Genomic DNA, 26233 nt, shown 5'->3' with positions numbered 1-26233 from the left:
GGGGGTGGAGTGGGTGGGAGGGGGTGCAGCAGAGGGAGGAATTGGTCCTGAAATTCTTGTCCTTCTCTGAATGCAATATAGATTATGTTTTCAGTGGTAGTCAAAGTCTTGACAAAGTTTTTTGTGTTTGTCCAAGTATTTTCATGTCCTGAAGGGGAAAACCAGATGAAATTTAGCTGATCAAATTTAGCTCAAGGGAATCTGGCAATTCGGCATTTTAGGGTGTATGTTTGCTATTTAATTGACCGCCTGAGGTCTAGTATCTCAGGTTGTAATTTTTGTCTCCTGAAGACAGTAGAGATTCAGTCTTTTCCAGGAAGGATCAAAACAAGTGTAGTAAAGCAAGGACGTCAGGGACAGTATTCAGCTTGCTTATGATAGAGATCTGGTACCGTACATTCACTGGATAAGCTCTGACGTGCTGAGGCAGACACAGTAGGAGCTAAGCAGTAAGAACAAATTTTAGGTGCAAACTTTCCACTTGGCACATTTACCCGTAGTAAATATTCGAATGCACAACCTCTAGAATTAAACAAAATTCCTCTACTGTCTTTTACCAGTTTTGTCCCCCTAGTTATAATAACAATAGTACTAGTTATTATTCACTGATTTAGTTAATGAGACCAAAGAGCTAAAACTTGTTCTGCTGGGTGGAGGGGATGAAGGCAACTGTGCCTGAAGGAATCAGTGGGACTTTTATGTGGGCACAGTGGCCACCCTCTCTGAAAAGGGAGGTCTAGTCCCCGGGATGTTCCTCTTGTCTGCCCTTTAGACACTGGGAAGGTTCATCCACTCTGCCTGGTTTGCCACAGAAGGAGGTATACAACAGTCAATCAGCTTTTATGTAGGACAGTTATAGTAGACATTAAGAAACATAAGATACGGTGAAGAAACTCTTTTTGAGGGAACACCAACACCCAGTGCCATGTAACCCTTGTAGACTGTAGACACAAACTTAGGGATGTGATTTTAGCCCCCAAGATGCTGTAATCCTCTTCGGTATTGTTTCTGTGAGACAACCCGATGACTCAAGTACAAAATGCTGCTTCAAAGGTAGATAGACATGCTGGCATTTTAAGATTGTTGCTTACTGAAATCCTCTGCAGTATGTTTCTCTGTTGATGAGTTTTTGGTACTGGCTTGAGTTCTGAGTTAAGCTCATGCTGCAGCAGTGGGCTAGGGATATTGCTGTTATGTGTGGTGAAGGACATCTAACCGTTTCAGTGTGTATTCACATCTATTTTTACAGAGATGGCTAACAAGCTCTGTGCACCATATTTCTCCTAAATACCTTTTAATATTCTGCTGAGAATAGGTATTAATCCCCCCTTTCATAATTTTGTAATAGTATTTCAAATAATCTGATCTGCATTTCAGAGTGCTCTGTCAATTTAATAAATGGGGCATTCTGAATATATTCAGTTGCTTCCGATATGAGGTATTTTCTGAGATACCTCACAGTTGCTCCTGGTAGTTGTTCTATAGATATCCTTTGGAAAAAAAGTTGCAGTTCCTCAGATTAATTTTGGATTTTATTAATTGGGCATTCATGTTACCCATTCTTCTCATAGTCTCTATGACTTTCATAACAACTGGTGTTTTTCTTCAGGAAAACGTTCACACAATTCACCGGGAATTATGTGAATATCTGTGAATTTCAGCTTTCATTTTTAAAAACGACAACAACAAAAAAGTTTCTAACTGTCCTAGAAACTAGTTGTAGAGAAAAAACATAAAAACCTGGGAGTCTCTACATTTAGGAAGCAAATAACTGTTAGATTTCTTGTTTGTTTGTTTTAATGTCATGGTTTTAGAGACTCATTGCAGGATTTGTTTGAACATAGGGCATTGGCAGAGTGAGGACTCAAACTACAAACATATATCTGGAAGATACTTAATATAAAAAAAATGGCAATAGTAATGCTGTAAGAATAGTCAAATTCTGCTTCGCACAATAAGAGTGTTATTGGATTACAGAGTTGCTCAGTGTGACTTTCAATTGTATGTGTTCATTTGGGCAATGTGCAGTGTACATTTCTTCATGACTTTCAAAACTTCTCATGAACAGAGATTAAGGCAGAATAATATATGCCAAGACAGTAAAACAGCTATCTGAAGGCATATTTAGATTGCTAAAGGACAACAGATTTTTACATCTGAAAAGATTAGTTACAGGCAGTTCAAACAATGCAGTTTTAGAAGCATGGTCTCAAGAGTGCACAATTTCAATATGACATATATAGAAACAAAAAATATGAAAAATTTAGAGAATGTGAAGTCTAATTATTATAATACCGTTCTGAAGTAATGAGAAACTTGAAAGTATGGCTGACAAATGGGTACTGGCCTGACAAGCAGTAAGTGTGCATTCCATCAAAAGATAAACAAAAGTCCACAAAAGATATTTTTTAGATCAGATACAGAAGGATATGCAAAGTGAGAAATATCCTAATATATCATTTTCAATGTATAACCTGGACTAATGACTGAAGATTGTCTTGCATGAATACTTTTTTTTTTAATGTCTGAAGTGGTTATCGTACACTTACTAGTTGTTTAGAAGACAAGCACAACAGAACAATTCATGAATACCATGTGTGGTATACAGTGTGTTTCTTTTAGATGCATACAGTCTTTGGCTTCAAGTTGTTGAATTAAGAGCAAACTGGTGGTTATGCTAAATACCTCAACAAAGGAACCTCTTAATTACAGCTCAGCATTGCTGAGCGAGTCTGAATTGTGGAAGAGATGGGATTAAAAGCAGACTCTGGACCCTGATTAACTGTGTGTGGTGAGCAAGTGGCACGCAGGAGGTGAGGTTCTGATGGGCTTGAAGAGTCACAGCCTATGGAGTGCAAATCATGGCCAGTCAGAGATGTAGACAGCAAAATCTCTTCTGCTGATCTTCCTTTAGCCTCAAGAAACTGTCCTTGCTTGGCTGTTTGGTAGATATACTTATATACATTTACATACGTTATGTACTCTTAACATCACAGTGTACCAGTACTTCTGGGGAAGAAATGACCCTGCCTCTCCACCATTAGGACTCTATTACAAACATGTTCTTGGGTATTCTCAGCCTTTGCAGAGAAGGCTGCTGCACTGACAGCTTCAAGCCAGCCATTACTGAATATTGTGTGTTGTGGTTATTTAATTTGATTTCACAAGTAATGACCTAATAATAGTTGCACCTAAACTGTCCTATGACAGTAAAGTCTTCAACTGTCCACCGGAATTCCATTTCATAAACCTGTGTTATTTCTGACGTGTCTGTCTAACTTGAAGATTTCCATTGACAGTGACTACGTCATCTGTCTAGGCAGTCTACTCCAATGCTTCACTTATGACTAGAATATTTCCTAATTTCTTATCTGAATCTACATTTCTGTCATTTGAGCTTGGTACTTCTTATCCTGTCCACTCATGAAAACAAGAATGGACTAGTTCCTTTCTATAACAAGATACATACTTGAAAATATTGTCATGCCCTGCCTCAGACTTTTCTGTCTTATGCAACACAACCCTGTTCAACCCTTTTTTGCAGATCATTTTTCTCTAGAGTTATGTTTTTCACTTTGACTGCCTTCTTTTGGTTTCTCTCCAGTTTTCTTCATCTTTCTTGAAACCTAGCACCCAAACCTGGACACAAGGTCCTGTCTGAAGTCTTACCAGTGACAAGTGAAACAGGAAAATTACTTTAAGAACTTTGTAGATTCCTAACTGTAAGACTTTCATTACATTGTCTACATTTGTTGTTGTTCTGTTTTGTTGTTTTTTATTTTAAATAGCACTGCATAGCTCTTCATCTCACACTACACTACAGTCTCCAGACTTTTTTCTTTTCTCTCCTCCTTTCTCTCCTCCTTTCTCTCCTCCTTTCTCTCCTCCTTTCTCTCCTCCTTTCTCTCCTCCTTTCTCTCCTCCTTTCTCTCCTCCCTTAGTCAGGTGTTTCCCATTCTTTACATGTACAGATGATTCTTCTCTTCATGTCCAGAATCTCACATTTGTCTCAGCTGAAATTCAACAGGTTTTAGAGCATTTCTCTAAAATGAAAAGAAGTAAAAAAATTGACTGTCAGAAATAATTTTGAATTCTAAACCTGTCCTGCAACATAACTGCAGCCCTCATAACTCACGTTATATTGAGATTTAATGAAGATATTCTTTCTTCTGTCTCCAGGTTATCAAAGAATACTTCAGCTGGTGCAGCTGCGATGAAGTCTAGAGGGTGTCTTGCCTTTAGAAAGCTCTTAGGCACCACGTATGCAGCCTGGGTGGCCCAGACAAAAATGTTATTGAAGAAATTATAGTCTGTAAGCAAACCTCAGTCTCTTTTTCATTTGTGAGGCCATCTTGAGGTTATGTGTTCTGAAGACAGAAACTGGCCAAAAAAAAAATGTTTTTGCTACTTGTTCCAGCAAAAGCCTGAGTGCCACTAATCCAAGAACAATTAAGCTGGGAACAGAGACAGGCTCATGGGAGAATACTAGGTTGCAGTTTGGTAAAGAATGTCTAATCATGGAAACTTTAAAGATCAATATTTTAAAAAATTACTTATAGATTTAGATACTGAACTTGTAACACACCCCTAGAACCTCACTTCCAGTACATGGTTGCTTTGTGCTTTGAGAAAACCAAGTTCTTTAAGCTATATAAGACTAAGTGCCTTAAACACTTCTTCCAAGATTTTAAGTGATTCAAGATTTCCTGCCTCAATTTTTATCTGTTTCTTGGTAACTGCACAGTAAAAAGCTGAAGTTATTTATGGTACATGTAATACTTAGATCTGTGATTAGAGATAGTTTAGTGCATCCAGCAAAAAGCTAGCTAGACATCTCCTTTCAAGCTGTTGTAGTTCACCTTAATGATCAGAAAACTCTTTGGAAAAAAGGCACAAAAATTATTTAGATACATTGTCTTAAATTGCCTTTCCTTCAAAAATATCAGTACACCGTGGGTTTTAGGTCAGTCAATATCCTCTTACTGTTTACTATGATCCACTATGTTTTTCATAGCACCCTCTCTTTCCTCTATTATCTTGTGGCAAGAAAGTCCCAAAATAACTTGGCTGGAGGAATAATAAAACATTTCTTTGCAGAAAGAAAAAAAGCTAATCTGGTTAAATTCAACCATTTTGTGGGACTCACATTTTAAAAGTTACAGAAACATTCCAGGTTTGACATGTAGTATCAATGAGTTTGGAAGAAGGCTGGTTCAACTATTCCAATTACTCACCATACATCTCTGAAAGTTGAGGTTGTCCCTGAGGATAGTCAAAGTCCAACACTGAGGACAAGTCATGTGTCTAGTGAAAGCAGTTGCATATATACTGCATGGTGTGGTATTGTTTGCTCTTCTCTTACTCTTGTTTTCTTTGTGTTGCTTCTGGGAGCTAAGTTTGGATTTTATTTACAGTTGCTTCCTCTCTTTTGGGTTATCCATCTCGGCCATTTGTTGGCCAGGAGGCCTTCTATATCTTTCTCTATCTTCTTTTTCCCTTCCTTCCCATATGCTGTGCCTTCCAAAATCCTGAAACTCAGGCTGCCTCTGGCCCTGAAGCCATTTCTATTTTTATTCTAATTTCTCTTCTACCAGCCCAGATGTCACCCTTAGTTTGTCTTAAGTCTTCAGTTTCTCCCTTCAGGAAACAACTCTATTTCGAGCACATTGCTCTCACTTTCCCTGAATATTAAGAAAAAAAAAAAATCTAGTTCACGGCTTTATATGATCTGGAGCCCTCTGTTGTGGACCAGCCATCTTCCTTCATTGATCTCTTGTTCTTTATATATTTGTTAAATTTCTGTTTTCACAGTTCAATTTTTATGTGTTTTTTCTTATATGTTTTAGATATTCTTGTGAACAAGATATTTCTTGTTATTTCTTATTTTGTATTTTATTGTTTGATGGTTATTCACACCGTGTTTCTGTTTCTTTGGCGATAACTATTTAATAGGTTTTCCATAGGTGACTTATGAAATGTCCTAATTTCTTTACCGTACTCGTTTACTTTAAATTAAGCACAAGCATATTTCTAGAAAGTTAGTGCCATTTTGTATCTCCATCACACTAGAAAGTCTAGTCTGATTTGCTGTCTTCTGTTTGCAGTATCTTTCATATTAGCTCTATTACATTTCTCATCCTCCATAGAATAATTGTATTTAGGTTATTTTGCTACCTGTGATTTAATGATCTAATCTGGTATCTTTTTTTTTTTTTTTTCCACTTGCACTGTTATTTTGTTTACATGTTAAAGTGCAAAGGAACAGGGGTTGAGGTTTTTTTACTTAATCTGTTTCATGTGATGCAAAGCACAAATTAAATTCTTAGCAACATTATCAGAAATTTCAGCTGAAAAGAAAACTGGCAGGCTTATCCGTTGGAAGGCCTAGAGCAAAATAACAAGAGGAAAAAAATATAGGTCATATGGCCAGAATGTTTTTGGAGTGATGCTGTGGTAGAAATCTTGGCTTACACTGAATTGTCCCATGCTTGGCTATGTCTCCAACTGTAGGTCTTTGCCATTTTGTTGGGGCTGAATACTGATTGTTGAATTAAGTGGTAAAACTTCAGAGAAATCAAGGTTCATCAACACCACAGAATACATAGTAGGAGTTTCCACGTTGACCTAGTTCTCATTCTCATAAGGTCTGGCCACCACAGTAACTTTGTTGCATTTCCTTCATTAGAGTACTCTTTTAAGAATGACCGTCTCCTTTATTGTCTCTATACCCTGATGTGAATCTATTTAATAGTCCCAGATCCCGGTTCACTGACTTATGTGGTCTTCCCTAATTTCAGGCTCTGTGGCCACACTGCCACTTTTGCTGGTTTTCATGAAACTACAGCAGATTCAGCTGCTGTAGGATATTTCTCCTAGCTGAAGGACAGGACCATTTATAAAACCACAGAGAATGGATTGTATTAAAAATGTTTGAGCAGGTTTTCAGTGCAGAAGTGATGAAAATGACTCGCTGGGAATGGGAACAAACACAACCACGCTTAAAACCACATTAAATAGTCATGATTGATTTTTGCTGTAGATTAAACTCAATAGGCTAACGTGTTTTTTATATTTGATATGGTTGGTTTAAATGGAGTTCTGAATCATCTTTAACACATCTCTAATAGCATATTTTTTCCAGTTTAAACCTGGCTTGGGTGTACAGTTTCTGGTATAGTTTGGTTGGAAAACATTCCAATTGTTTCTTCTGCCATCATGTCAACTGCTTCTTGAGGAGACTTATGCAAAACATGTAACACATATGCAACGTGGCGTGGTTTGAGTTTACTAAATAGTCTGTCTATACTTTTTTTCTCCATGTAAGAAATAAATCCTACTTTGAAGTATTAGGTCTCTGTGCTTCTTACCTGTTTTCCTACTCTTTTTCTGTGAATTTAACACTATCTTTTTGGAGACCTTAAAATAAACCAGACTGAAATTGCCTTTGATATAAGAAGGCACAACCCCTAATGAAGTCCACGGGAGTTATGTCAGCTTACCCAAAGACTGAATTTAACCTCTCTGTTTCATTGGGAAACCGGCACATCGTGCTTAGTTTTATTTTTGCAACAGCCAAGGCCTGGTTTTGGAGAGGTAAAGCTCTATGACAGGCTGTTACTAAGGATATTTTGTTTCAACAGCACGTGCTTTGGAAATTTCCATGCAATATATAGTTTTTATATGAAGATCAGTTAGTGCGCATCATCATGGATTTGTTTGGTTTTCAGTGATAATTTTGTTTGGTAAATCCCGATTCTTGTTCTTTCTCATAATATTTACAATGCAATTTAAATACTAGAAAGGATTTGTCAAACCATCTGGCATCCTCGGAAGTAAGAAACCCTGGCCCTGGAGGAAAGGCAAATGAGTAATGTAGGAGCAACTAGTTAGCAGAGCACTTGCATTCTACTTGTGTAATAGCATACACGAACCTGTAGTTTATGAAAGAGTAGGAGGTTACTTTTCAGAGATACTATTTTCAGTGAATTCTAGAGGGAGAAATTTTTTCAGTGTGGAAAATACTCTCTGCAAAACTGGAAAAACACCCGTTTCATTCTTATGTTAGGCGTCTTGATTTGAATGCTAAAAGTGTAATCGAAGAAACCTTTGCTTTGATGTGAAGGCTGTACAATGAGTATTAACATGAAGATGGTTTTCTCAGAAGCTGCATTAATCTTCTGTAGTCATGTTTTTCTTTTATCAGACAAGGTTGTGAGGGTAACTGTGGACGTTTGCTTCACTGTTAATACCAGATAAACAAATGTCTATCAGTTTCCTCCCTCTTGGGAAGTTGGATGCTTTGCTGAATCTGTGCAGCTTTGGCAAGGCTGACTTTCCAAGCAAAGGAACTAATCTTCCTATGGAACTTACATAAATATCACACTGTGACCTCCGTTGAAAGGTAGCCAATAATTAGTTTGTATAGATCATTCCTTTTTCCAAGTTTCTCCCTGAGGCTTAGCAGAGCCCAGTGAGGACATATAATGTATCCTTAAGCTCTGCATGGAGCCTTGTACAGGTAAAGTACTTCAGTCTCAAGGGAATCTCTGGGCAACCATGTACATTTGGTCTGAGCAATCAGCTACGTCTGTGTGAGGGAAAGGGAGAGACTGGAAAGAGATCTGCTAAGGGGATGGGGAAATACAAAATCTTTGGAGATTTCTGGAAACTTCTAATGTGAAGGAGCTGTTTTAATTTCAAGGCCTGCAAATTCTCAAAGAGCACCTGTGCTGAGTTTCACACCACTGATTCTGTTGACTAAAATCATCTTCTTCTGATGAATTGACATGAAATAATAATCTAATATAGCAAGCAGTGGGGATGGTAGGTGCAGGAAGGAAGCACAAATCAGGCTTTGGGTAGAAGATGGGGAAGGAACACCAGAATTATTGAATCTGATTACCAGTAACTGAAAATTTTAGGTGATGAAGCCTCTGAGCAAATGATATATTGAACAAACATCAGGAACACAGAAAATTTCAGAAATTTTCAGATGTTTTACATGTTGGAATATTTACAGGGCCATTTTACATGGTTTTATGAAAGTCAACTGACTGTGCTTTTCTTGTGTGGTGGAAATTCTAGGGCATAATACATTAATGCTTCACACTACGGAGTATGGTCAGTAAGGAAATAAATATGTCAGTAAAGCAATTATCATGCAGATTAAAAATTAGCTAACTGATAGGTCTTGAATAAGTGTATGGAGGGAATACTTGTCCAAATACATCATTTTTTGGTGAGGTCCTGCAGGGATCTATATGCTTATACAGCAGATAGGAGTGATGACATTTGCTTTGGCAGCGATCTAGCTTGCTTGGTAATCTAAGCTTGTTTAAAAATGGGCATTTTAATACAGCAAAACTACAGGTAACACACAAAATTAGTGGTTGTATTTCGCAGACCAGTAGTTGTGAAAGCAACTTTGCTGTTGGAGTGAAGATACAGCTGAACAAAACTCGCCACACCGAGGCAGTGACTAAGAGATGTCACAGTGCTTAGGCTTATGTATCCTTCGATGTTAGATAGGACAAAATGGCAGATAGACCTGATTTTAACATTTGAGATGTTGTTACCAGAACTGGGTGCCAGTGTGGAGCCCATGTATTGTTAAAGGCCGGTGATGAATTAGGAGGGATTCAGAGGAGTTTCAGTAAGGCTTAGAAAACCTGCCTTACATTTAGGAACTGGTTTATCCAAGATAACTTTAAGGGTTTTGCTTAAGATCAACAAGTATCTTTATGAGGCAAGAATGTAATGGGATCCAGCTGTTCGTGTACACAGTAAAAATAAGGAGGAGGTGAGTGTGGGGAGAAACACTGTTGTTGTGAACTGTTCACTTCTAATCAGCCTTTACTTGAGTGTCCAGGTCAGGCCAGCTCCACTACCTAGAACTGCAAATATTTTTACTGGCTCCTGTGACTGTCGCGCTTGCCCATTAGTAAGACAGAGTTAGCTTAGCTTATGTAGCTGAAAGGAAAACAATTAATTTCTGTCTTGGTGCTGTCCATAACTTCATTTAAGAATCTTAATATTCTAAATAATTTCTTCCTTCTTTTTTTAAAGGGCACCAATGCCTCTGCTCTGGAAAAAGACATTGGCCCAGAGCAGTTTCCAATCAATGAGCACTACTTTGGATTGGTCAATGTAAGTACCATTTTCAATATGAAAACCATATACAGAACCATGGATTTGATGTTACTTGAACTTTGGTTTCTTCTTTTCCTTTTTTTTTTTTTCTCCCCCAATCCTTCTCTAAGGTAGGATTGTCTTTTTTTTTTATTTTTTAAAAATGCTGCTCACATTCCAATTTTAGGCAAAGTGGGCTGCAAAGCTGTATCAGATGTTTGAAGATAGCTTCATACACCCCCAGAGAAAACAGTTTACTGTTCTATGAATGTTTCCAGGAATTAGAGCTTGCACTTCAATAAAGTTAAAAGTCTATTTTAGCTATGAAATGTGAGGGAGTAAGTGGTGGATGTATGGACAAGCTTAGGTACAGTAATCTGCTTTGGGGACTCTCTTAGGAGGAGCTTTTTTATCTGACTAAGGAGAGAATTGATCAAGAAGGGTGTTTAATCACTTGTTTATTCCCATATAAATAAAACAGATATAGTAATTCTTTCCATTCAAAACATCAGTCATTCTGCTACTGAGCACCCAGTAAGAGTATATTAATATATGGAAACAAGCTTAACGAGATCCACTACAACAAATATATCTTTTGGAAGTGGAAACTTTTACTTCATATCCTAGTTAATTTAGAATACCATAGGTTTTTTTCTGTGGAGTGTCAGGGGTGGGTGTGGAAATATATTCATACAGCAGCTGCATGGCAAAATGGCTGGTATGTGACGGGGGCACCAAAGCCAGAAGTTGAACGAAGCAACTAGTTTTATTGTGATGTACAGGGACTAAGATTGTTTTTAATTTTATATGGCAGTTTGGGAACACCTGCTACTGTAACTCCGTGCTGCAGGCATTGTATTTTTGCCGGCCGTTTCGGGAAAATGTATTATCATACAAGGCCCAACAGAAAAAGAAGGAAAATCTCTTGACTTGCCTGGCAGATCTTTTCCACAGTATTGCTACTCAGAAGAAGAAAGTTGGAGTTATTCCACCAAAGAAGTTCATATCAAGGTTACGAAAAGAAAACGGTAAGTATAAAACTGGAATCCTCTTAGACATTCATACATTGATCAGGAAAGTATAAGTAAACATTGGGCAATGTGGTCACATTAATCAGATGTTCAGGTAAGATTTGTAAATTGCTTTATGTACTTTTGGGGCTTTAGATATTAATATTTTAGTTTCTGTGTACATAATATTATGCCTGAAATAACCATACTGGGTTTCATAAGTTCCCAGAAGTACATGAATTAATGATGTTTTCACAGGATGGTGGGACAGACTGCACTGCACAGTGAGCTAGGGCTGGGAACAGGGTGACACTCTGCTGCAATTTTTTAATTATTTTTTTGTGGAGTACGGCGAAGAGAAACATTGAGAATGGTTGGTAGTATGGAAACTGTGTGACCAGGAGTGCTACAGGCACCACTAGTCCAAAACACCCTGGAGGACAGTTAACTGTATGTATGTGGGGGTGTTCAGTGGACTACACGTCAACCGCTGCTCTTGTTCTTAGAAGTGGTGGACACAGTCTTACTTTGTGAAGCATCAGGCCCTTTTTGAGCATTAGGTTGGTAACATCATATGCCTAATCTTGTAGTAGTTCTGTCTAAGGGTTATGAGGAACATCTTGAAATGAGGAAGCCTGCCACACAGCTCAGTTTTGGCCTGGATTCATATCAGTGTGGGTGGTATGCTTAGAAACAGGGGAGCTTTGAATGAAGAGACAAAGTACAAGTAAAACACCTGGAAGAAATTGCTTCCTGGTGACAGCATATAAATGGGCAGACTGTTCATTCCAGAGCAGGCGTTTGAAAGTGTGACAAAGTTAGCTCTGAGTCATCTAGTGATAAATGCCCCCACACTGTTGGGGATCAGTTTTAGGGACTGGATCTTGTGTTTTCAGCTTTTTTAAATTAGGGCCAGACTTGGTGTGTATTAACCTGTTTATGTGTCCAGTCTATACACTGCAAAGCCGAAGGATCTGTGCGATATTTTCTGAGGAGATCCATATGAGCTTTTTCAGGAGCAGGAGGATAAAAATACACATTTCTTGGAACACAGATTCTTTTTTCTTCAACATGGTGGGCAAATTAAGCCTTCACTGGAGAAGTCTGTACAAAATCACCACTGAGATATTCTCCCCTCCTGCTGCAAGGATTTCTCATTGAAGAGGACAAGTCTCTGCTCATCAGACTTGTGTGTGAAAAATGAGCTTTGTTAGATGGTGTTATTATTACTGTTTGTGGTGGGTTAACCTTGGCTGGCTGCCAGGTCCCCACCAAGCCTCTCTCTCACTCCTTCCTCAGCAGGACACGGGGAGAAAATAAGATGAAAAAACATTGTGCATTGAGATAAAGGCAGTTTAATTAAAAAAAAAAAAAAAAAAAAAAAGAACACATGCGGAAGCAAAGCAAAACCAAAGGAGATTTATTCTCTACCTCCCATCAGTAGGTGATTTCCAGCCACTCCCTGGGAAGCAGAGCCTTGGTATGCATAGGAGTTGCTTTGGAAGGCAAATGTCTTAATAATTAATGTGTCCCCCCCCAAAATCCTCCTGTCCCGCAGCTTTTATTGCTGCACACAAAGTCACATGGCATGGAATATCCCTTTAGTCAGTTTGGGTCAGCTGTCCCAACTGTGTCCCCTCCCAGCCTCTTGCCCAGCCCCAGCCTACCAGCCTTTGGCAGGGGGCATGTTGGAGAGACAGCCCTGATGTGTGAGCACTGCTTGGCGATAGCCAAAACGTTGGTGTGTTATCGACACCATTCTAGCCATACATACAAAGGTCAGCACTTGAGGAGCTGCTATGAGGAAAGGTAACTCCATCCAATGTCTTCAGTTTCCCCAGCATTTTGTCTTACTGTCCAAACTCTGTTCCTAAGTGCCTGAGGGACTTGGACTATACGGGTGGGAGTCAGTGCTGCCTAAAGTTAGGCGTCTAGTCTAAGGAATTAATTTAGGATGAGTCACTCTCTTCCTTTCTTCATGGCCTGTAGTGGGAGCTTCCACAACCAGCTCCAAACAAGAGTGTAACCTTTCAGACAGCTGAAGTTAGGTGGGACAAAGACTTCCCTCAAAGTAGATTCCCTGAAGCCAGTGTGACCGCAAAACTGCTCTTCTTTGGCATGACTCTAAATACTTTGCTAAACAAGGGTCAGTACATGTATTTGGAAAGAAATAATGAATTTAGTTTGCTTTCTTGAAGGAAAGGACATACTTAGCTTTAGGAATCTTGACTCTCTTTTTCACAGATCTCTTTGACAACTACATGCAGCAGGATGCACATGAGTTTTTAAATTACCTGCTCAACACCATCGCAGACATTTTGCAGGAGGAGAAGAAACAGGAGAAGCAAAATGGGAAACTGAAAAATGGCAACATGAATGAATCAGAAGAGAACAATAAGCAAGAACTCACCTGGGTGCATGAGATTTTTCAGGGAACACTGACTAACGAAACTAGATGTTTGAACTGTGAAACCGTAAGCATTGGGATAGATTTTTTTTTGGTTGTTGCCCATTAATAGATAGATACGTTTTATATATATAAATATATGAATCTTTTCAGACATCTGAGAATTGTGGATATTCCTGTAGACTTTACTTCTTGAAGTGAGTATATTCTTTTCTAAAAATTTATTTTTCTAAGCATTACTTGGCTAACTATGCCAAGTCTTGCTGTCCTAATACCTATCACTACAGTTAAAATCCTTGCTAGTTAATCAATACCCTTTCTTATTACTGTAACTTTGGGAGAAGATATTCACATCATTATTCTATGAATAAGTGAAATGTTAAGATGAATTTGTGTTAATTCAATCCTAAGAATGTAACTGGCATACAGAGGGTTTGTTATTAACAAACCATATGTTTTGTTTTATCTCCCTAATACTTTCTAGAGGATGCTGTCAGTTTGAAGTTTTTTATGTTTGAAGTATAAGTAAAAGTTCATTTTAGTTAGGAAACCTGATTGCAACTCTCCTATCAATTTCTGTTGTTTTCAATCACATGCTTCCACTTCAAGGGAAAAGAAATAATTTTTTAAAAAAGTATGTCTCTGTGAGGTTGCCATGTGAAAGAGCAACACAGACTTGGTGAGAACAGTGACACTGACTTTCCAAAAGCTTGGAATTAACCTCACCTAGCCTTTGCTTTGTAAAATGTAGATGTCAAGGATGAAGTAGTTTCCTCAGTTCCTTCTGTAAATGATGGAGATTGCAAAGGAGCTCCTACAGGAAGATCTCTCCATCTGTCTCTGGGCTGTTCCAAGAAACAGAAAGTTTTTAGCAGCATCCAGTATTCTGCTCCATACTGCTTGTCCTGGCTCCGTGGTGTCACTGAGCTGTTGCAATTGTTGGTGCATTAATGCTGTGAAATGGGCCAGCAAGGTGGTCTGACCTAAGAATAATGTGGTTTTAATTCAGACCAGTACTGCTACCATGGAATCCCTCTAAAGAAAATGCAGCTTTAAATTAACTGCATTAAGATGGGAGAAGGTCCCCAGAGAAGGTATCTTCAAACAGCAAGCTGAGGTTAAATAACTAACTTTAGAGAGCTGAAGCTGGGTGAGATAAAGCCTACCCAGGTCCTACCAGATGTGTAAAAGAACATATTCTGACATTTCTAATCATAAAGAATAGCTCTGTACTCCAGGAAAATATGACTTCTCCGGGGATTTGTCTCGGGGTGGGTGGGGGTGGAGGGAAGAGACACAGTAATAGTCAACATGAAAAAAGGGGTTGGACCAAGTTTAGAATAAGCTTATACAAGTGAAAACATGAGAGAGATATTGAAAATTAATTCTTTAATGTATTTCAATTATAAAAGCAAGTTAAAATAAGCGAAAAGGTAAAATCATTTTTTAACTGACAAGCTTCTTTAAATGATTGTGGCCTGATTCTAAATTTATATACAATGTTTACTCAGACAACCTGTACTGAAGTACACAAAACTGCACAATACCCTATTTGTAATTCGAAGTGACCAAGCTTTATGGAAAAAGTAACGCTAGGTATTGCTGCTGTAGGAAGACTTGTCTGTAGCTTCCTGTGAATCCAGAAATACTGTACATTAACCAGGATACTTTTTTGAGTTTGTTTTTCTTCTATTATTTTATCTTGACATTTTTGGGAGATAGTGAAATGAATTAAAAGATGTTCCTTTGCTACAATATTCATATGTGGTACATGAAGAATCATTCCGATTCCAGCAGTTTTTATTCTCATTTACAAAGAAGGCAGTTTGAACCTGGTTTTCCAGCTACCTTTAGTTTTGGGCTGTATTATTCTAGGTCCAACTAGCTCATCTTTTGCTTTCAGTAAATATTTGATGTGCTGAAATCAATAACAAAATTCCAAGCTTCTTGTGGTATTCAGATGAAACACTATACTTGCCAAAGACTTTTCCAAGTATTTAACCTCTTTCTTGATACGCAGTGTGTCTGACAGAAGTGTAGTTCCAGCCATAGGGACACAATGTTCTCTGAAGCTTTTTTACTCTATATCTTTTGAATTCTAGCTGTATGTTTATACTGCAGTTGATTGCTGCCAGTTTTGTGGTTTCCTGTTCCCTGTGGGTTGAATTATGTCTTAGGGAGGACTTTTGTTTGAAGAACTGTTGTTCATTTTAATTGGGTGCGGGGTATGCCTCTGAGCATCTTTGATAATATCAAAATTCATCCTGCTAAAAGTGTTCCTCTGGACTGATACTGACTGCATTCACTGTGTCTATAGGATCCCTGACATAACGTAAAGATGATCTGAAGCAGTACATAACTTTCACATCCATAGCATTGCAGAAATCTGAGCATGAGGGATTTGAATCAGAGCAATGGGTTCAACCCCTCACTGAAGTTCTTGATTTGAACTTCACTATGCTATCATCTGATTTAGTTATTCTAAGAAAGTGCAGTCATAGGAGGCAAAATATGGAGTATTCATGCAGCATTTTATAAACAGAATTTGTTGTTATGACTAAATTCATGTGCAGTAAGTAATTCTGCAGGTTTTTTGACTCAGTTGGAGTATTACAACAATCATCCATTTGGATGACTTTTTTTACATTCCTTAGTCTTCAAGATTAAACATTCCAAGAGAAAAATCATTTTCAAAGCAAAAATCATCAAGATCTGTCATTCTGAAAATGTTTGAGGTTACATTTTTTTTAAAATAAAAACTCTTTATTAGAATTTTTCTCCTATTCTTCCATCTAAAAAAACATTGGCAAAAATGAAATGATTTTGCAAAATAGTATCACTTTGCCATTTTTACCTTTAATCTTTTAAATTTTTAATCAAAATTATTGACCGTGAATAATATTCTGTGGGGAAGTGCAACTGTGTCAACCAGAAATATAAAGTCAGCTTTTGAACGCTCACTGGAGAGAAAACATAACATGGTTAAATATGACTTTTTTTGACAGATGTTTATTTGGAAAATATCTTCATTGCATCAGTGATAGTGGAAATAATTATGTAGGGCATAAACTGAGATTATACAGTGTAATGTATTATACAGAGGGTAAATAAATTTCCAGGAAAATAAGAAACTAGCTGTGTTGCATAACTAGAACATATGTCATGTGCCAGTCACAGCTAACGTAGGGGATGGTGGTCCCTCTTTAATGAAGAGAAGACTGTGGTCACCGGCCCATGGTTGGTGGGCTTGGATTAGTGGAACAGATGGAAGTTAAACTATATGAAAACCAGACTGGTATATTTACTAATAAATATAGTCACACTGAACTAGAAAAAAAAAAAATAAAGCCATTGAAATTAATGATTTTTGTGTAATTTATTTCTGCAGAAGTTGCTCTATCTTTGGCATTTGCACGTAGATATAAACTGCATCTAGATGTACGTCATTTTAGTAAGTCTGTTTTACATGTATATTTTTTGCAACAGGTTAGTAGCAAAGATGAAGATTTTCTTGACCTTTCTGTTGATGTGGAGCAGAACACATCAATTACACACTGTCTAAGGTAAATTAATACATCTCTTGGGCACATAGTTCTGGCTGACTTTGCTACATTTTCCAAGTCTAGTAGGTACAGAAAAGAGAAGTAGAATAGTATTGGGTTTTGAGCTTTTCCTAAGCAGAATAAAAAGACTAAACTGCGTGTTTCCTCTAATGACAAAATATACATTAATGTATTTTGTTTTACTCACTTTCTCTCTCTATGTATGTGTTTGAAAGAGAAAAAAAAATTATCTCTGGGGGAAAATAATTGATTGCCTTGTCATCTGGAAGAATTGCTGCAGAACAATAATTGGCTTCAAAGGGATTTAAGTGTGCTTATCTTTAAGCTTCTACTCAAGTGCTTTGTTGATTAGGACTTATGTGCATATTAGAAGTTAAGTGTGTGCTTTGCAGAATGAGTGCTAGAGTCCCTACAGGGCATAAAATTTCAAAAATCTACTTTTCTGCCACATAAGTTTCTCATTCTGTGTCTCATCCTAAAATTACAGGGAGAAGCATTTTATTGTAAGTTTCAGTTCTGCTCCTAGTACACTCTTAACTATCAAACAAATACTTTGGAGCTCAAAATAATTTTCAGACATGCATGGATCATTATTCTGAGAGATTTTAGGCATGCAGAGTTTTGTCATTGATACAATAAACCAATATCTAGATTTAAGACAATATGCTGCTGCTCTAAGCTAAGGATTATCAGTTGGACAAAATACTCTTTCAAGCTCCAAAATTGCTAAGTTTGAAATTGCATTTAGCAGTTATTCTGGAGTGCCTAGGAAGCATTGCCTGGCACCTCGCTCTGGGCTGAGAAAGAGAAATCATATGATGTACTAACCATTTCCTGAGTCAGAAAGCAACTTCTCTGTGGATACCACAACTGTACTAAGTAGCTTCTGTTACATTTTAAAGTGCTACATCCAGTAAGTTTGTTTGCCTTCTCAACTTCTGTTCCGTCCCCTGTATGATACTGTAGCAGTCCTTAGCCCTCAGGTAGTCCACACTCCAGTAATTAGCCTCATTTTAGAAGGTGAGCAAACTGAAGACCAGCTTTGGAAAGGAGTGCATTTATTTTCTTTTTTTCCCCAGTTTTCTCTGTGTCTGCTCATGGTCACCAGTAATTGAATCAGTATTGGTACTAAAGGCTTTTGTTTTCACACTTTTAAGTTCTTCACTGTAGCCACTACTTTGAACTTGGTTTTGTCAGCGTTACTTACCTTTTACTATGGTGTTCAAAGTCAATTTGAGGTCACACTGACATGGCAGGAGGCTGAAGCATGGATCTTCTGAGGTCCTTTGTAACCTGAGTTGTTATTTGTCTCTATGATCTAGTTACTGGAGAGTGAGCACTGACATTTTCTTACAGCTTATTCTGGTGAACTTGTTAGAAACTGCTGCTGTACATAAGTTACCATCTGTCCTTCAGCTTTCTCCAATTTTTTTATTTAGTTTCTTAGTTGTTAAACTTCCTCGAAATGCCTTGATTGGAGAGGCCTTTTTAAGCAAAGGTACAGAGTGCTTCAGTAAAAGTACCAATAGCATTTCTACTACTGAACAGGCAGTGGCTGTAGCTTATGATGAGATAGAACTGAATCTGCACTACTGCAGCCACCAGGTGAATGGTGGAGTTGAAAGGAACCCCAAGAGGGTAGCCCCTATCTCCACCTCAGACAGGATGCTTGTCCAACCTGTTCCAAAAGATCTTTTATCAGTAGTAGCTCTATTGCTTATTCCAGTCCTTCCTGTTCTTACTACTAACAAGTTTTTTTTTCCACTGTGTAACATGAATATTCCTTGTTTCAGTTCATGCCCATTTCTACTTGCCCTGTGTACTCTGGACATCAGCCAGGGGTTGCTCCCCTTCCTCTTAGCAGCAGCCTTTTACATACAGGAAGAATGTCATCACTTTCTAAGTTGAACAGCCTAAGGTCATTCAGCCTTTCCTTCACTAGCTATCTTCTCTAGACCTCTGCTCATGTTCATTACTCTTTGGCCTTCTCCAATTGAACATCTCTCTTCAACTCTTATCTTTCTTGAAGTACCATTGCCTAAAATTAGGCACAATATTCCAGCAGAGACCTACACAACCCTGAGAAAAATGGATGTTCTAAAAGTTTGTTTATACATTCTAGTATAGTGTCTGCCTTTACTCCAGCAGAACGGCATGCGTTTTGAAGTTCACCCATTGTTCCTTTTGGAAATAAAGGGAAGCAAAATCCCAGTTTTTCTTTTTCTTGGGGTGGGAGGTGCAGGTTGCTGTTTACATATTAAACAGGAAAAGAGTCATCACCTGTATTCTGATTGTCTTGTATGCCAACAGCATGTCTAGTTCCTTTTAAAAAACATATCCAGTTAGAATATGGATTTCCTCTCATCACTCTATGGTATTATGCATTATTAAACACAGTGTAAGTGCTTTTGTGGTTTTGGAAATTTTGCTTTTTCCTTTTTTCCTTTTTTTTGGAAACTTTGCTTTTTTATTTTTTAAAACAATTCTTTTGCTGTGTTTTTACAGCTTTAAGTGCTACTGCATTGAAGAGGTAAATTAAAGAAAAACTGTGCAAGATGACTTTTAAGTAGAGTTAATATTTTTGCCACTACAGATAAATGTTCTTTTTAGTAATTTCTGTAGCTTTTCAGATTGAAAAGGTCCTTGTTTACATAAGAGGTCCAAAGAATACAAGCCTCTGGGCAGAGTCTAACTCCACAGGGTAGAAAATCAGGCCTGAAACAATAGAAGTCTAATAACAAATATAGTACATATCCATTATTTTTATTTCCACTAGGAGTTGCAAAGCTTACCAGTCCATTTGATCCTGACTTTTAACTAGTCTGCCTGTGCTTTTTTATTCCACTAATAATTCTCTCATCTCTTAAAACAGAAAATTTGTATTGTTTATGCATATAAATAATATAAAACATCTTTCACACTGTAGCATAGAGGCTGTAGAGAGATGGACTGTGGAAACACATGAGGTCGATGATAAATTAATTTATCTTGAGCTGGTGTATTTAAAAAAAATCCTTTCTCCTTTTAAAATACCATATAAACAGGATTAGATTGGCCTGTTAATAGAATAGGAAAGAGTAAGAAATGTCTTGAAGCTAGCTGTGCACATATAGAGAAAAGTTCCTCAAGCCTATAGTTCTTGTACATGTAGATTTTGTTTGAACTCTATTCAACGATCTGTTCTTTTAACTGTTCAACATCTGTTAGCAGTGCCATGCTGAAAATTCTCAACTGATGAAACAGCTACTGAGGCTGCAGTTGTAAAAGGCAGCAAAAGAATCTAATTCTCACCTGCCCACCTCCCTTCCCCCAAGGAAAGAGTTATTGCTTACAAATATGCCACCAGGCTTGTTCCTAGTAAAGAGAAAAGAATTAATACGTGCTAAATAAGTGAACTAGTAGTGCCTCTAAATTCCATGACTGTGCCTCACCTTTGGTAGAATAGGGTAACAGCCTGTCAGGTGGATGTAGAAGACAAAGGAACACAAAAACAAATGCTAAAGGAAGTGTAAGGGAATGTCCCTCAGCTTATCAAGTATTTGCATATTTCTCCATCCTTCACAGATGTAATTCCCATAGCAGTCAACTTATCATTTAAAATGTTAGATATTATTGTTTTTAGAATAATTCATACATTTTTAAAGGAATTCAGAAACACTTTGATTTTAATTATTTTCATGGGAGGCTTGCCATAGAACAAACTGATATCTGTCAAATTTCTACCATCTGCATATGTTTCTTTATGTTAGAAAAATATTATTTCCATTGCTTCACTTTGAGGTGGGAAGGAAACTAATAAGTTCCACAAGTTTGTTTGGGTTCTTTTAAGTTAAGACTTCAGGCTTTGAAAATAAACAACAGATTCTTTCCTTAACAGGAGACCTAAAACTTACGCAAGGACATTTTACTGAATCTTACAGCATTATGTTTCCCCCACATATAACCCATCTCTAATCTTTTCTAATGTTTCATATCTTCACTTATGATTCCCTGAAAGGTTACCATGTCTTTCAGGGGAATTGGCTGAATTCAGTTAATTTTGTCTTTAAATTCAAATGTACATCATATATTCCAGATCACTGTTTACCACTGAAGCAAATCCTTTCCAATGATCATGCTTTATTTTAATTTTAGATCATAGAATCATAGGACTATAGAATCATTTTGGTTGGAAGAGACCTTTAAGATCATCAAGTCCAATCATTAATGTAACACTGCCACGTTACCACTAAACCATGTCCCACAGCACTATATCTACCTGTCTTTTAAATACCTCCATCGATGGCAATTCCAGTGCTTCCCTGGGCAGCCTGTTCCAATGTTTGACCACCCTTTCAGTGAACAAATCACTTGTTACTTGGGAGAAGTAACACTTTGCTACAATCTCCTTTCACGTAGTTGTAGAAATCGATGAGTTCTCCCCTCAGCCTCCTTTTCCCCAGGCGAAACAACCCCAGTTCCCTCAGCTGCTCCTCATAAGACTTGTACTCCAGACCCCTCACCAGCTTCGTTGCCCTTCTCTGAAGGCAGAAGATAAAAAATTATACGTATGATCAACGTTTTGTTGCAACTTATCTTTTGCATTTTGTCCTAAATTTCAGCACTTTCTGATCAAATTTTTTAAAGAAAAAAACTAGGAAAAGCATTCTCAGTTAGTATTATCCAATCATATGAAGTGCCTCTCTGTCATGCTTTGTCATCCTTAAAGAATTTAAAACTTGAAGATGGAAAATGCTCCCCTTTTTTGAAGTTATGTAAATAACTTCTAATACCTATGCCCTGGAAATCTATATCATCATCAGTTCTCCCATCTACCCTTGTGGTGATGATGCCAAGAAGAAATAATTGTCCAAAATCCTCCCTTTGCCTTTGTAAGATGATTCTGGTGCTGCCTGCCGTGAGAGCAGGCTGAACCTGCAGACAGCGCGGCTTCAGCCTCCGTGCGTGTGAACTGCATTAGCAGAAGGGAATTTATTTGGTCTGAATGTGTCTGAATTTGCCTGGAGTTCAGAATTCTATTAGGCACAATGTAGGTGCAATTAACAGGACAGTTCTGTACTTCAGATATATCTATTTAAGGCCCAAAGTCACAAGAAAACCTTTGTGCTTAAACTGGTGCTTATGTCTGCATTTACAGTTCTCACAAGACCTGTTCAGCTGCAATGTAACACTAGAGGTGACAAAAAAATTACTTTTTTTTTTTAGAGTTAAGTTTTTTTAGGTACCTAAAATTCTGCTCCAAGTCATACACTATGACTTCCGACAAATCTTTTCTATGAACTGAGAGACACTATCAAACCAGCCTTCCTCTGCCTCTCACTCCAAAAGATCAGTCCAGAAACACTTCCAAGCACATTTACTTGATCAGGATTTACAAAATCTTCTATACTAGCTGACACTTTCCTTTTTGGACAACAAGAAAGTATAATCAAATAACTGCTGTATGACAGTTCAAGAGGTTAGAGGATGCAGAAAACTGTGTTCAATTTATTTCTTCTGTGTAAGAGGATTCAAACCTACCTTACAGAAGAACACCATAAAATGTGAACTATCTGGGAATGACATAAGTGCACTTGAAGGTGTTCCTTTCTGCAAATAATTTGAAAAGGAACTGGATGGATTGAGTGACTACACCCAAGTCTACGTGGCCCCTTGACATGTAAGAGACCAGAATATAAGTTCCATTTTGAGATACCTGACCCTCCACCTGTATCGTATGGAGGTCCTCACCTCCTAATACAGGGCTGTCACAGCAACCGGATACCTTAAGTCCCTTTGCAAACCCCGTACAGTTGCTTTACATGTTTTAGAAAATTGGACTCAGTGGAAAGACGATTTCATCCTGTGTGTCTTTTTAGGGTTCCAGTTCATCAGCCCAAGAGGGGCAAGAGTGTTAAGATCCTTTAAGAACTGATAATTGTATTTATTTCCAGAGACTTCAGTAACACAGAGACATTATGTAGTGAACAGAAGTACTACTGTGAAACCTGCTGCAGTAAACAAGAGGCACAGAAAAGGTAAGCAAAGAGCAGGCTATTGCATCACATTCCTCCTGGGCTTTGACAAACCTCCTTGATATTTATTGTTTAGATAAATAGAAGACTTACACCCCCATTGTGTTCTCTGTGTGGGCCAGAGAACCTATAGACAGATTCAAAGCTATTACATGTGTCTTAATCTAGAAGCTACTGCTAGTTGACTACTGTTACTTTTTATAGTAACTTACTGTTACTGTTTGCTTTTACAATGCAAACATTTACTCATTAAGGAAAGACAGAATGGCTTTGAACTGGTCAGGTCCTTATCATGTGCACTCTAATGCTTTCACAGGATGAGAGTAAAAAAACTGCCAATGATTCTTGCCTTACACCTCAAGAGATTCAAGTATATGGAGCAATTGCACAGGTATACTAAGCTGTCTTATCGTGTAGTATTTCCTCTGGAGTTACGGCTCTTCAACACATCTGGCGATGCTGTCAACTTAGATCGGATGTACGACTTGGTAGCTGTTGTTGTTCACTGCGGAAGGTAAGCTACTTTCATGTATATCTCCAGCTATTGCCAGATATTTGCCAAGGCCAGAGACATGACTGACAAAATGTGGGGAGAGTGGGAGGGAGGACATAAACCCCGCTGCTACACCAGCTTGCCTGTGTCTTGGCCTGAACCTCTTAGCCACCCTCCCTCATAGTAAATCTGTACTTGTTTAAAAAATAATGTCTCAGTCCTCCAAAAGTCACAAGATTGGCTTAAATGAATGGAGGTGTCTCCTTCCTCATCAGCCTGCTTAGAGAGCTTGGGAGCCAGGGCACTGTGAGGGCCAGATGCTGCTATCATTTAGGCCTTTCAACATGTCAAGGCAATGAAAATTACAGCTTTAATAAAGCTTCTCACATATGTCAATACGAAACAAACAGAAAAATCCCTGGTTCTCTAGGAATATGACTTGTTCTTCCTCTTCTCAAAGACTGTATGTAACTAAATATTCACAGTTGATACCAAACAGTTTGCCCCCTTAAATTTAGTTCATAATTTTTTAAAATATTTGCAATAGTTGATACCTGCCATGAGCAAATTGTTAAGTGTTCTATAGGTTAATTTGCAAATGGTCATGGTACAGATGAAAACAAGACATTCAGCTTTCAGTTGATGAAGTTTTTACAAGTCAGTAAAAAGGTGAAAGGAGTAACTGTCTACTGTACCACCAGGGATGTGTTTAGTACGTTCTTCGTAACATTTAGTTACAATTCAGTCTGATAGCATATAGAAATGTGACTTAACAAAATAGACTGAATAGTATCTTCTAATATTTTGGCATTTGTGTTTTTGTTTTGCTTTCTAGTGGACCAAATCGGGGACATTATATCACTATTGTGAAAAGTCATGGATTTTGGCTCTTGTTTGATGATGACATTGTAGAGGTCAGTATGCACATGACATTGTAGAGATCATGTGGTTATGTTTTCTTCTCTATTTGGGGTTTAAATTCTGATCCAGATCTGGGTATAGACTATTAGTCTGCAAAGCCACAGTTTGGTTGTAATGTGACATCTAGCCCAACTCTGTTAGGAAGTAAGATTGCAAACAAAATTATTAATCCTGTAGTTTAATTAATCAGTGTCAGAGAGGGGTGTTCCATTTCAGAATATCATCAAACAGTTTTAATATCAGACTTTAAGGGTTTAATTTGGAATGTTTTCTATGTCTAATAAAATCAATTTAATTCATTAAAACCTAAAATATCCAGGAACTATGCTGCAATCCTTGGCAATATCACTTGGCAAAATCGGACTGGGTAAAGCTAGCATTGCTGTAGAATTTTAATTTCTGAACGATTGGGAAGTTACAAGAAAGTCTGGATTCTGTAGTCAATCTGGGCTTGTCTGAATGTAAATTAGAGTAGGATCTGGCCCACAGCTATTACAGATTCTGTCTAAGCATTCTGCAATTCGTTCTCAAGTAAATCCTTTATGTCATTGAGGCACCTTGGCAAAACTGAGGTCTTGAATCTGATTTCCCAGGAGTAAATCCGATGGAGGAAAGTAAGCACTGGGACATTGGATGGGGCATGTCTTGAAGAGGGTTTCTAGAAATTTCAGAAGGATGGGGTCACGTGGCCACATATAGGTGTTTTAACTATGTTCACTACTGCATTCCAAGGAGTCTCCCTGTTATTGGAAAAAGCCTAATTCTGTTAGGTTCACTGAGACAAAACATTCCTATTGACTTCCATGAGTAAAACCAGTAGGGCTTAGCCCCTGAACGTTACCCTTTCACTGCTTAAATTGCAAGCAGGATTTGCTAATTGCTACCCTGAAACAAATGAGTGAATTTGTCTTTTGTGTTTATGCAGTCATTTAATCCATGTTTGGTGTTTCTTTTACCTAACAGCATATTAAAACCTTTTTTTTTTTTAATTTATTTTGCAGAAAATAGATGCTCAAGCTATTGAAGAATTCTATGGTCTGACCTCTGATATATCAAAAAATTCAGAGTCTGGCTATATTTTATTCTATCAGTCAAGAGAGTGACTTGGCAAACTGTGACAATTGCGCACAACGATGCTGCACGCAAAAGAAGGTGATGGCCCCCGTTAGCTGACTTTTACACAGTCCACATCTTGAATGGTTGAACAACGATACACTGTCTCCTATTAAATGGTCTATGTGATATTGACTATAACCATTCATTTTTTGACACATGGAACTTTACTTTGGGGAGCGGGGAGTTGTTTGTAGTTTTTAAGTCTGATTGAAGAGTCAATTGCAGTCAGATTTTAGTGGAATTTATATGGACTAACATTTACAGATAATAAGATTTGGATGTCAACTGTTAAACCCAATCCATCTAGAGTAGTTTTTTATATGGAAGTGTTCATTGCATTTAGGGCAAAATTGTTTAAAACTTTATAAATGGCTTTGGGGTATGTTGATTTACCAAGCATTCCTTTAAATAGATCCTGACATATACTTACCCATTTTAAGTGTAAGGAAAAAAATCTGTTTCATGACGACTGGAATTGTGGTTGTATAGGGGATTTTTTTACATGTTACTCTCTGCTAAAAAAAACAAAAAGTGTTCTTCCAAAATCATTTAACCTTTGGATTGTTAACTTACAGTGCCTA

At 37.8% G+C, this 26233-nt stretch overlaps 1 protein-coding gene across 1 annotated transcript in view; it reads left to right on the top strand.

The window, feature by feature from the left end:
• USP46 (ubiquitin specific peptidase 46) overlaps window positions 1–25785 on the top strand; it is a 29198-nt gene extending 3413 nt beyond the window's left edge. The window contains exons 2-9 of the mRNA XM_009885024.1: window positions 10066–10146; window positions 10943–11156; window positions 13383–13612; window positions 17032–17108; window positions 23042–23125; window positions 23439–23636; window positions 24451–24529; window positions 25538–25785. Of these exons, the coding sequence (XP_009883326.1) occupies window positions 10066–10146; window positions 10943–11156; window positions 13383–13612; window positions 17032–17108; window positions 23042–23125; window positions 23439–23636; window positions 24451–24529; window positions 25538–25639 (1065 nt within the window). The 3' untranslated portion in view covers window positions 25640–25785. The remainder of the gene's footprint in view (window positions 1–10065; window positions 10147–10942; window positions 11157–13382; window positions 13613–17031; window positions 17109–23041; window positions 23126–23438; window positions 23637–24450; window positions 24530–25537) is intronic.
• The last annotated feature ends 448 nt before the right edge of the window (window positions 25786–26233 follow it).

Source organism: Charadrius vociferus, unplaced genomic scaffold, assembly GCF_000708025.1.
Source record: "Charadrius vociferus isolate BGI_N301 unplaced genomic scaffold, ASM70802v2 scaffold134, whole genome shotgun sequence".
NCBI classification, from domain to species: Eukaryota; Metazoa; Chordata; class Aves; order Charadriiformes; family Charadriidae; genus Charadrius; species Charadrius vociferus.
Note: the sequence above shows the minus strand (reverse complement) of the source record. Positions and strands in the feature narration are given on the sequence as shown.